Source organism: Anser brachyrhynchus (genome assembly GCF_964034855.1).
Source record: "Anser brachyrhynchus genome assembly, chromosome: 1".
In the NCBI taxonomy this organism is placed as follows: Eukaryota; Metazoa; Chordata; class Aves; order Anseriformes; family Anatidae; genus Anser; species Anser brachyrhynchus.
Genome location: NC_137694.1, coordinates 63,762,645 through 63,775,868, shown reverse-complemented (window position 1 = coordinate 63,775,868; position 13,224 = coordinate 63,762,645). Strand labels below are relative to the sequence as shown.

Below are 13,224 nucleotides of genomic sequence, written 5' to 3'. Positions count from 1 at the left end.
ATAATCCTTCCCTATAAATACTACCCTTGAAACTTCTCTCCAGCAGAAAGCTACTGCTGAAGTAGCAGCAGCAATGTAGAAAGCAGTCAGTATTCTTCATGGGTTGTTTTTATTGTTCACTAGCAATGTGGCATAGCTTAGGCCACTTCCAAAATGCACTACAAACACACTCTTACCATGGTATATGAATTTACGTATGGGGAGCTCATTTGAAGTAACTAGAGATCACAGGCAGGCACGCAGCCCTTAAGGAACTGGATCTCAGCATGCAGCCGTACTCAAGCAAGTGCAGGACAAGGAAGTGCAATTACCTTAGCCTCATTGTTAGAAGAACAGAAAAGCAGACAGAAGAGTAAAAACCACAAAGTTTTAGTTAAACTTGGGATTTTGCCACACGACAAGGTGGTAAAGTTTACATGGAAGGCATGTTCTATCTCAGAGGCTAGACACTTTTTTTGTAAAGCAAACCAACAAAAAGCAACAAGAAAACACCCTATTCTTGTCAGTCTTTCACATTTATTCTGGTGATGTTTCTCTTGGTTTTAATTGGAAATTTGTAATAGCTGGAGGTTGATCTGATGATAGTGTGAACTCATAAAAGCATCAGTATAGACATTGGTGCAAATTTTTAAGTTGTCTTGTGGTTCATTAATAGTATTGTTTATTGAAATAAATTTATTATTGGCCATATTCATTTTGAATAGAGCTGCTTTAAAATTGCCATCATAAAACTAATTAGTTGTGTTGTAGATAAGTGGTGCTCTTTGTTGCAAGCTTCTTTTTTCTTGTGTTTTCTGTGCCTGGAGGGAATTTGAATTCTCATATTGAGTGCTGTTAAAGGCAATTAAATGGAAATTCTTATTCACTCTGCTTTGACTGGGTTGATGATGAACAATGGAGGTTACTACTGAATGTTCATTTTCATGGTAGTGCTTTCTTCTCGTTCCTGCCACATTTAGGAATATTTTTGTTCCATATTTATATAAAGCATGGCTGCCTAAGGCCTCGTACCGTGGCATATTGATTGAAATCAACACAAGATGCACTGGGACTACAGAAGCATGGCCACGCACGTAGCCGAGTTGAATGTAAATGCCATTTTCCCCCAGTACTTTCTGAAGGCTTTGATTAGTAACTGATACATGAATTTCAACAGGCCTGTAGACACTGCAGGCATCTGTTGAGAGCAAACAGAAGACGTCGACAGTGTGCATGCTTTTATTCAAAGCTTCCCTAGGGAAAAGACTACGAATTGTTTACATTTCTGCTACAGTTCTGCATCTGTAACAGTCTGGGTATTACTTTTGTTTTCCATGTATATGATCTCTTCAGTATTTCTGACAGATAAAACCTCTAGCACATTGGTATGCAAGTCTTATTTGCAAGTTAAATACTTAATGCAGATATTAACTTACACGACTTTACCATTGCACCAAAACTTACATTATTATTATTGAATTGAGTAGATTAGATATACTGGTATTTGGAAATAAATGTTTGTTTTTTTTTTTCTTTATGAGGTAATAAAATAACTTCTTTGGGTAGCATTTATGCTCATAACTATAATATATTGTGTCTCAGGCCATGAATGGGTGCACAATAGCAGTCTCTTTCCCTGTGTATCAGATGCTGTCATCTACATTTTCCAATGGGAAGTTGCACAATTTCCTTAAGGTCATATTGAGTGTCTTTAGCCAAGCATGAATTGGAAACAACTGTCCTATAAGGTTTAATTTTCACCCTTTTTATAAGGCTTTCCGATCTCACAAGAACGTATAAGGAAACCTCAATTTGTTAGTTTACTTCGAAGTGTATAAAACATTGAATAGTTTTTTTTCTCCAAATTGGGGCATATGAAGTAAAATGTATGTTGTTACTTTAAAAAAAAAAAAAGACTATTCATGTTGTGTGATGTAAAGAGTAAAACTGATCATCTTCATGAGTATTGAAATTATGAAATGGCTCATGCTTAGATGGTTGCTTGGATATGATTGAATTTTGATCAGTTCCTTTGTATTCCTTGTTTGGATTTGAAAGAGAAATTACTGCTGGGATCCAGCATCTTTCTATCTTCTGCCTGTCTGTAGGAGTGTTCAGCACCCTGCTTTAGTGAACACAGGAGGAATCAGATGAATGGGATACTTCAGTAGGTGTAAAACAAACTGTTTTTAGTTTGCCTTACAAACCAAAAGTTCCTCCTCCAGCTTTCTTGCCTGTGTGACCTTGCTGATTCAGCCTGCATTCTAAGTATAAAACCTGGTATGGGCTCTCTCTCATGCACTGTCCACACAATACCTATGAAATCCTTTGTTCTCACACCATTTTTGACTAAACATGCATGTCTTTGTTTTGATTGCAATATGCCTATTTGCATTTGAATATTTTAATCACTTCTGTATTAGATTCCAAATAGCTGATCTGTGTCAGCTATGTTAAATGAACAGCAGGTGGTCGTGCCAACTACATAAAGGTTTAAACTGTGAGTAAATCTTAGAGTCATAAAACTTTTCCACTTTCTTAGAAAACATATATGACCATCAGTCCACACATCTGTCATTTCTGCAAGGACATTGTTATTTATTCTTTGCATTGCAATGCTGTCAAGACATACAAGTCAGGTTTAGACTGTTACCTGCTGTATTCTTCAAGGATAAAACACAATCCTTGTCTAAAATGCTGGACAGTCTGTGTACCCAAAGGATGAGGGAGCAAGGAGTAACAAACAGACAAATTATCATACCCAAGCACTGAGCACATGACTGTAGGAAAGCCTATGGAAAGAAAGGTTCCTAGTAAGGCTGAATGCTGGATTGGATTTAGTAGCAAAGAAACTTCATCCTGGATGACTTCAGCAGCGTTCAGATTATGGAATCACAGAATGGCTGAGGTTGGAAGGGGCCTCTGGAGGTCACCTGGTCCAAGCCCCTGCTCAGGTAGGGCCACCAAGATCAGGTTGCTCAAATGAACAGGGTGTGAAATAGTGGAGGTAAGTACAAAGAGAGAATGCATCTAAATGGAGCACCAGTGCAGCTGCCACCACATCACATCTTATGGGGGGGCCAGTTTCATACCAACTGGGTTTGAAGAAGGGCTAGAGCTGCTTAGCTCACTCACTCCCCTTCTCAGCCTTGCTGAGAAAGGATTTCATCATAGACCTATGTCTACAACGTATTGCTCCTTAGCAGAAAAAAGTCACAGAATCCTGAGCTTGGTAAATGAATTTTGAAGAAAGGTCACAAATATATAGTGAGATTAATTAAAAATATATATATATATTGAAAGACAGATGCAGAACTGCAAGTGATTAAGTGAATATTATGTAATAAGTGAGCATGCAAGTTGTGCCACAAAAGAGCTGTCCTCCTACAGTACCCCAGTGAGGCTTCTCTAGTACAGATTTCCATCTGTGGTGTCATACTAAGTTTGCCTTGGAAGTACACTACCATTTTGGATAATCCCAACCTTCTTTTCCCCTGCTGTTGTATTAGGAATGTGGAGGTAACTGATATGTAATGCATTCCACTTTGCAGCAAGTTAGCAGCTGAAACAGGTAATCATTTGAACAAGTTCAATGCTGTTGCATTATACATCAGAGAAACTACATTAAGTGTCAAAGCCGTAAAGATAGGCTGCCTGATCATCCTGATAGCAGTCAAGTCATGTTTTATTGCTCGTTAATCATCATATACTAGAAGAGCAAGTTTCTGTGCAGATCTCTTGCCCCAGGAGGTGGCTAGTAAAATTAAAACAAACTCAGAAATAGCTTCATTCATTACCTACTTCTGTTTTTAGCTGATCTTTTGCATATATGCTGCTTTCTACACCTAAACTGAACTTGTAGCTTCTCTTCCCCCTTCTTTTATAAGTGCTACATCTAAATTTCATTGTACAGGGATCATTTCACATCATTAACTATACACTAGGTTTTTTATTGCTGTTTATACGTGACATAAATATTCTCACATACGTTGTTTGGATCAGTTGTATTTTTCTATTGCATTTTTATAAGTTTATGCCTGTTTTATTCACTGCATTATTTCTTTCATGGTAGTTTGCTTCTGGGGCACTGGAATTTCTATTTGGGACTATCTTGAGTTCAATGACAAATGACTTTTTCCTCATACCTGTCTCAGTGATCGGACTGACTTCTTTCCTGTGCGTGTCTGCTGCCACCATCCTTTCTCACGCACTCAAATGTTATTCATTGCTTTAATTTTATTTTTATATATAAGCTCAGATTTTAAAACATCCCTTAAGAAGTCATAATACTTTATGCACGTGTAATACAATTATGTAATACAATTCTCAGGTCTCAGTGTGTACGTATATATTTATGCATATACATATATATATACACACAATATTTAATGAATGGCATCTTGTGATTCATCTTTTATCACCAACTTAAAATAAATAAATCTTCTAACTCAGTCAACAGCATCCTTTCAAGCAAAGGCTTGAGAGATGTGATGGGAGTAATATAATGTGAAATTCTCTGTTAGAACAGTCTTTGTGTTAAAACATTGTGTGCCTCAGCCTTTGTAGCTGATTTCAGCTATTGTACTTATGCTGGGAAGAAGGTTCTCCAGGGAACAGAAGCTACGAAGGGTTTTTGCATGGATGTATACAGACTTGTCTATGTCCTGATTTGAATCTGGAAGATGATGTGCTTTGTCAGAAACTTTCTGCCGTGTGATTGATGAAACTAAGAGCTAGCAAAGGACTAGTAATGGTTTCTAAGTGGCTTTCATGAGTAATCACACCAAGCAAGACAGCACCATACTAACAATAACTGTAGCCGTTAATGTGTTTGTGTGGTACAATGCAGCATTAATCCAAAAACCATCACAGAAACAATACAAGTGAGTTAGTTGGGTACTGTTAGCTTAGGGAACTCTAGTGTTTCTTGACTTTTTCTAATTCAGTGGGATCATGTAAGAGCCTGGCACTGCTTTTGGCTACCAGATGAAAAATAGTGCTGTATGCCTTAACGTAAAAGTGAGGAATCTTGTGGAAGTCCTTAAGTGGGTATGTCTAGAAAGTTTAAAATTTTTGTCATTCTATATAGACCATGAAAAACAAAAGCAGGACCTTTGGCTTGCATTTTAATTAAAAGTCGTCTTGTGTTCTCCATGCTGCATGGATTTGCATAATTTTCATTGATATGGAAAAATAATTGTGCTTTCTTTCTTTCTCCAGATCTTTAACACATTGATAGCAGTTTTAGAAATAAAGAGGCTGGTATAATATACAGTAAAGTTCAGATTTGCTTTCATAGGGAAAAATGTTTTAATGATTTTTCTCTCACATTTCCTATAGTTATAAGTACAAATTATTATTAAGTACACAGTAACTTTGTTACACTAACAAAAATTGCATTTAAAATTTTGAAAATTCAGTTACGCTTTTATGCACTGTATATGTATTATATTCGTACTTTTCCTTCATATATGTTGTTCATGTCTGTCAGAGGTGAAGATTCAGTCAATGGGGTGAGGTTATGCTGTGTAAGAGCAAATGTATAGCTAACATAACACATTGCAGCATTGAAGATCAGCTCAGAAGTCCAAAACAATTTATAGTCACTCTTAAAATGTTTTGTGAAATAGCTGATGCGATTAAATGATTTACCTTAAGTAAAAGAACAAATGGAGGTTTGATGCAGTGCAAACAAAATACTGTGACTTCACTAATCTACTGAGAAGATCAGATGTTTTTGGCAGTCATTTGTCCTGTCCCCCTTTTAGAAATAAAGATTTATTCATCAGATTACAGGAAAACTGCAATGGAGAAAAAATACCTGGTTAATTACTGGTGTTTCTATTTTGCTGAAGCTCTATATGCTGTTGCAATGGTTCCAATATAAATGGTTGCATTTGGAAAATGTCAACAGTGCTTTTATAGACACGCCACAGAAATGTTTCAATTTTCATGTATAAATTAAAATGGTTTTTTAGATAAATCTTCTGCCGTCTTAAATTCTATTGGTGCCCCAGAACAGTTTTAATAAATAGAACAGAAGATTATTTATTTATTTTTCAAAACCAAAATGGAGCATGGCCCAAAATAAAGACAAGGAGAGTTTCTGAGGCCTATGCAACCAACCATCCTCCCCAAAATCTGTATTCATGGCCATTCTCAGACATCACATGTGCTAAAGTGTACCCTCATTACATCTGAGGAAAATACAATATGTACCTGGAAAGCCTTCATTGCTGTGTACTGATTTTCATCCGTAGTGCTCTGGTAGTCCTCTGGTAGAAAGGGCTCCAGATTACCTTTCTTCATGAACCCTGTCTGTCCTACCTGCTGTCCTGCTGTGCTTTGATTTTTTTATTTTTATTTTTTTCCCCCCTGGGTACATGGCCTTCACATTTGTCCTGTAGGGAATCTGTTAGACTGGAGCTTTCTGTTTAGGTCTCAAATTAGGAGTAGTGAGCCATTGAATATAAGTATGCATTGTAAGATAAAATTTATTAGCAGTGTTTCTGAAAGTTGTCTTATTCACAGACTGTGACTGAATCAGTGTTCAACAGTCTCATTAAATTGAATTTCTTGTTATTGGGAAAATCCTATTCAGCAAATTGCTGATGCTTGCTATTTCAGTAACTTGCAGTCTTTAGAGAAGACAGCTGGGTTAATACATTATTGAATATTTTTAGAATCCTTTAATGCTGAGTTCACAAGATTCTCTAAGTAAAGTAGACCTACAAGCTGCAAAGTTTTTATACAGGGTTTTGCTTTGAAGTTTCTAAGGGGCTGCTGCAGAGCCAGTAAAACTTAGAACGTGTTCTGAAAGGCAATAAATAACAACAGTAAAACAATGATTCCTATTTGGTGAGGAGTTCTTAATAATGGGAAAGCAAAAGAGGTCACTGGTTACAGCAGGTGCAAATATATACTATGCTATGTGGTTTCATCGGTCTGGGCAGAAATTAGGCTTTCATGGAGAATTTCCCTCTGTACAACCAGTTATTACAATGGCTTACCTCTCTAACACTGAAAAAAAAACACAACACAAAACAAAACAACATATGGTTTTTCAGTGCAAATACACTTTCTTTGAATTAAGATATGTGAGAGAGCTTTTGCCTATGTTAGGCTAAATATTCATGACATTAGGTGCCTGGTTTTCGTTTTGGAAATTTCCACCAGAGTTAGGCGGTGCGGTTTTCATCAAATGTTCTGTTTTTAAAGATAATACAAACAAAATGGGTTTTTGTTTTATTTTAAGTATTATTTTATTGTTAATATTTAGGTTTTATTTATGTTATTTTTCTATATTACACTTTTAAACTATATTTTGCATGTTTTTCCCGTCTTTCATAGTTAAATGTTATATCCTTCAGTTCTGATATCATGGCTTGTACTTTGCTTTCTTCAAAGTTGTGTCAGAGCTGATGCAAATAACATCCCTTCAGATATTGTCACTGAAAAATATTACGTTATTAAACTGCTCACCCTTAGCCAGTAACAAGAACAGCAAGAGAATCACTGAAAAGTGCCTATTTATTTAGAAATGTCTTGAATACTTAAATATTGTTTTGTTTTAGCTGAAGCAGAAAGTACTTCAGAATAAATGAAGAGAAGTGGCAGTCAGACTCCATATTTACCTTACCCATGGCATAGGTGACCTCTGCTTGGTACTCAGCTCATTTATCTTTCAAGTTGTAGGAAGCCATTTTTCTATACCGTAAGATCAGCTTTCCTCAGAAAAGAACACTGAAAATGGAAAACAATTGAGAAAGGTTTTGAGCTGTTTATGCTCTCTGAAAGAAAACACATTTATTTTGCAGTGTGAGAGAAGAAAGGTATTGACAATTACCAGTTGGCCTCATTCAGGAGAGATAAAATACAGGCAATAATTAAGAGTTAGTTAGCACTGCACCATCTTGATCTCAGTGGAGACTGCCTGGATAGGGGCCATAAATCCATACTGCAAATGAGAACAGCTTCAAGATGCTTCCTTTCAGCTAAATGAGATGGTGGCCCTCAGCTGCTAGGAAGCTGCTAAGGCGGTATTTATTAGGTCAGAGAATGGGACACCAATCTATTTCATTCCCTCTGGCTATGCAGGTGCTCATTATTGTTGATAACTTTTTTTTTTTTTTTTTAGGGCTTCAGTAGTTTAATAGTGTGCACTGTTTTCCTCTTGCAGGCATTTGGACAGTCCTTCTCAATTCATCGTAAAGTGGCTGAAGATGGGGAAACACGTGAAGAGACTCTTCTCCAGGAGTCTGCGTCAAAAGAAGCTTATTACCTGGGGAAGATTTTGGAGATGCAGAACGAGCTGAAGCAGAGCAGGGCGGTGGTTACCAACGTTCAGGCAGAGAATGAGAGACTCACTGCTGTTGTCCAAGACTTGAAAGAGGTAAATGGCTGTGTGAAGGGAGCAAAGGAGCAATTTTTCATGGATGACATGACACTGAATGATGAAAATGCTACAGCATGTGAAAACACCTATCAGTCTTTGATTATCCCACATACCTGCCAGTGTGAGGGGCTGTGGTTTAGAAAGGGGAGGGAAAAAAATTAATTATTTTAAAACAACAACAACAAAACTACAAATATATTAAAACCTGCTTTAGGAAGCTATAATTTTTCAAAGTACTCTTAGGACTTTGCATTGCATTTTACAGCACCTACATGAAGGTTTGTTTTACATAAATGCTTCTTATTTTTTGAAAATTTCCAATATTTACACAACTCTTTTTCTCACCACCCACGTCATTACACAGGTATTTTGGTTTTGCTGGGATTAGATTAAGCTTTCAACAGTTTTCTTGTACTGTACAGTAAAAATCAAAATGCACACTCATGTTCAGAAAATAGGCAACATTAAGGAAGTCGAATGTCATCATTGTCCACGTGGGAAACAGTGGTTTTTGGCTAATTTCAAAAAAAATATTAATATTTAATAATTTGTCTTTTTTATCGATTACATTTTCTGTAGCTGAGTGGAATGGCATCCTCTTAACCTAGAGAAACCCCTAGGACTGAGACGTTTACTCTGGGTTTAAAGATTATCGCCCACAAAAGGAACAAACGTTCTTATTTAATGGTTGCACTGAACTTGCCTGTAGTACAAGTCGGGTTTCAGTAAAAGGCAAGTATACCTCTTTCAGGTATATTTACCTGAATGTTTCAAGTATTTTCAGTATTCAAATGAAATATGTGATTATAATTGTGGTCACAGTGGTTAACAAAAAATAAAATCAAGTTTATATCTACTTATCCTGAAGTCATATGCTAACAGCTTCTCCTACTGTGTGCTACATAGTCAGCCAGTTACTGACACACCTACCGAATCATTTGGTTACCCAAATGCTTGCAGGAGAACAGGGTCCTTGTGACCTGGATTCAGTCAGACAAACAACCAAGTCAGAGGATACAGATTCGTCTGTGTACTCAATTCCTTCCTCAGGGGTCTCCTTGGGATTCCTTCAAATGCAAAACTCCCTTCCATTTTCTGTCATGATTATTGACCTGTAAGTTATTCAGGAGGCAGTTTCAGTACCTGTCCTCCCCAGAATATTGATTGTCCTCATCTCTTCTGAGATAATAACAACTCTCAGTGTGAGCCCAGCTGCAGTTATTTCCTGTTTAGATGCTAAACAGAACAAGCCATAATAGTTAATTACAGTCTGAGGAAGGAATTTACTTGTATAAAAATCAGGCTCATAAACCATTTATTTATAAGATGATATTGGACCACAAAGACAAAGTCTAATGCTGAACTTTTTATTTCATGGAAAAACAGTCAATGTATTTCAATAAATGGGATTAGTGCCTTCACTTACCAAGCTTACACCAGACACTACTACAATTAATTGCTTGAATACAAGAGATAGAGGGTGATTGACACTTACCCTAGGCTGTTAGCGACCTTGTCACACTGAATTACATTGATATTTCACCTTGTGCTCAAAGAGATCTCATCCTTGTTCCCAGCTCAGTATACCTTGGTCCAATCTTATAAATCCTAAGGCAGTAACATCCAAGTGGCTTCAGAAATGAGTTGCCCTTCTGTTGTGTTTATGAAATGTGTCTCTGGTTCTGAGTACTGCTAATAGGAAAAGGCAGACTTAGCTTAATCCAAATCTTGATAACACTAAGATAGGAAAAAAGCAACAACAACATTTCTTTAATGAAACATCTGGTACGTTTTGGTGTAAAAGCAGTCATTAGAAGAGCTGCCACAGGTTGACAGCTACAATAAGAAAGTCATTTGTCTCTTTAACCAGTATATTTGACAATCTAGTTAGAGAAAAAAAAAAGGAAGAAAGGATGGTCTTTATGTGAGCAGCTCCGCTGAGTGTGTTAAATTCTGGACTTAAGTTACTTGATTGTGCCCTGTTCCCCCCACCCCAGTCCCAACCCCATATGACATGATTTATAAGTGTTCTTAAATTTAAAGCATCTTGCAAACTAAAACCAAAAATAATCATTCCTTTTACCTTTAGACTTAAATATAAACAAACAACAACAACAAAAAGCTGCATGTTTCTCATATAGGTAGAAATAACGTTTATACATAAGTAACATAAATTTATGGTATTTTAGCTGTGTTCTGGGTTCCTTATGATACTGAAGACTGATTCCTTGGTCTTCAAAAAATCAGCCTCCTGTTTCTGGTCCCACGTCCCTAAATAACACAGTCAGTGCTCTTCCATTCTCTGGGAGTTCTCTTCTGAAAAAGTTCAGCTTTCTGAATCTGCACAGAAATCCATAGTCATGTGAAAGCATGTGAGTGTTTTCTGAACCACCAGAATGCACTCGCATGAATGCTGATGACTTTTAAGAATCTTGGGAATTCCATATCCCCAGAGTTTAAAAATTCATGCCTTTTTGCAAGAGTGTGCCATATAGTCACAGCTGATGTCTGCAGGGTGGCTTGACCTGGATCTCTCTTGCTGTATCAGGCTCAGGTCTCTGGAGATAATGCATCTCAGTCTAGGAAGGCAAACAAACCATTTTCAATCCTCATCACTAGAAAAAACACTTGGTTTGGAAGAAATTAAGTGTCTGTTTCACCCTGATGGTGAAGGATGAACCAAGAATTTCTGTACCCGGATGTTTTTTTAGATCCATGTTAAAATGATCAAAAGATTAAAACACCAGCATTGTTAATTATGATGTAATAAAAATTCCTACAGTTTTGGATAGAAATATCATCATCATCTAAGTAAGTAAAATAACGGAAACTAAGATTTTTTTTTCTTCTTCTCCCACCAAGATCTCAGACATGGGACACAATGTCATTTGGTGATTGTTAAAACGTCTGTAATTTGAACAAGAAAATATGTTGATGTTAAAACTGATGCCAGAGAGATCATTTTTAGTTCTCAGAGACTAGATTTTGTGGTTTTTATGAATCACAAAGTCTATGGAGATGGCCTCTCTGCATTGGAGATACCAGCATGGTCATTAGCTCACTTAACATTTTCTAACTGTGTATGAACTGACTGCCTTTAATGAATGTTAAAGGAAAAAAAAAACTTTTAAAAACATATTTTAAATATACAGTCTTTCATCATTTTCTAATTTTCCAGTGATTGCTTTTTCTTATTTAAAAACACTTTTTATTTGCAGTCAGGAGATGAGGGACTGGTTCTTCCGTCTGTGCCACTAAAAAATCTTTCCTTATGGTAACCGTAAGCAGACTTTATTTGATGGATAACAAAGATGAAATCACTACCCTGAGAAGCTGATAACCTACTGACAGAGGTGGTTATGCTAGTACAGATGATCCAGCTCAGAAGCTGAAGCAGAAAGTTCTTGTGATGAGATCCTGTTTCTCCTCTGTAAGGAAGCTGAATGCCTTGGAGCTGGGTGTCTGCCCCAAAACCAGTGGCAACTGCAGGGGAAACCTCATGAGGTGAAGAAAGGAAGTGGTAGAAGATGGATATGAAAGATAGCACAGTTTCAGTTTTGTAGGTGTTACGCGACTAGGATTAGGAGCTGTGCAATGTGGGTGGATGAACGCTTTTGTGCCTGAAGAAGCTGCTTATTGGCAGGTATTGGTAAGCTCTTCCCAGCACTCATGCATATATGGAATAGAAATAGTGAAAAAGAGGAGGAATAGCATACAAATGTGGGGAAGCAAAAGGTTAAACTTCGTAGTCTGTGCTACTAAATAACATTGCAGCTTGCAGAAAGAAACCAGCACCTGGTTACCTGCAGTCCAGGAGATAACAGACAAGCAGGGAGGTTTATGGGATGGCAATGTTAATGAGCCATGGCAACAACACACATCTGAGCTTCTGGAGGGCAAAACCAGGGAGGAGAGCAGTGGGAAGTGGATAGGGAGGAAAAACAAATTGGTGAGGGATTATGTACTGAAAATAGGTGGAAAAAAGTCAGAAAACAAATTGCATAGCCCCCCATACCATTGAAATCAATAGATAAATTTGTATTCATTTTAGTGGTACCAAGATTTTGTACTTCATGCTAATCAGGAAAGGTATGGGAGTGATGGCTTGGACTCCTTGTGAGGGGAACCTGTGCATGATGCAAAGTGTGAGCACTTGTGCTGGGTGCTAGTTTCACTGCTAGCTAAGTTTCACTCCTAGCTGTAGCCATTTTAGAAATACAGCTTTGTGAAAAATACATGAGTAATGCAAAATATAAAAGGTATTTTATACTAAATACACCTTCAAAAAATCCTATTTGACTACTTTCTTTTTAGAAATGATATTTTCTCAGTTTGAAGAGTCAGAAGAATTAAGATTTTCTCTCATTTTTGTCAATTCGAAATAAAACCTAAAAACTTCAACTGAGAGCACATATCTAATAAATATCCACACCAATCTCACATTCTTTTGTTGTTATAAGGTTAGACTATAATGGGATTTGGGTACATAGTGCTTCCTATTTAATGTAGAAAGTAGTTAGGTCCAAACCAGCTCCTTAGCAGACTCACTCAGTTGCCATCTATTCCTTGGGGCTCCTCCAGTCAATAGGTGCCTAAGTTTCCAGCTGTAAAATTTTCTGCCCATCCAGTGGTCTGTTTGAGGCATGTTCAGGAGCACCTCTGGCTTGGACTCATCTCTGTTACTACACTGTTGCTGGATATTGAGAACTGGCTGCAGGTGCCACTGGGAATCCCTCAGGGAGATGTTTCCCCAGCTGACCTCATCCCTGGGTATTTTTAGAGTTGACCTGTTTGGAGGAGGATATGGGTGCTCATGATGTCCTACTCCGTTTCCATGATTGTAGTAAGGT

General features: G+C 37.3%; 1 protein-coding gene across 26 annotated transcripts in view; it reads left to right on the top strand.

Annotated features, from left to right (window-relative positions):
- BICD1 (BICD cargo adaptor 1) overlaps positions 1 to 13,224 on the top strand; it is a 180,482-nt gene that overhangs the window by 86,579 nt on the left and 80,679 nt on the right. For all 26 annotated transcript variants that reach the window (XR_013938714.1, XR_013938715.1, XM_080553301.1 and 23 more), the window contains one exon: positions 8,159 to 8,371. Coding sequence is in view for 24 of the 26 variants with exons in the window: in XM_080553301.1 (XP_080409427.1) it covers positions 8,159 to 8,371 (213 nt within the window). In the remaining 2 variants the exon portion in view is untranslated. The remainder of the gene's footprint in view (positions 1 to 8,158; positions 8,372 to 13,224) is intronic.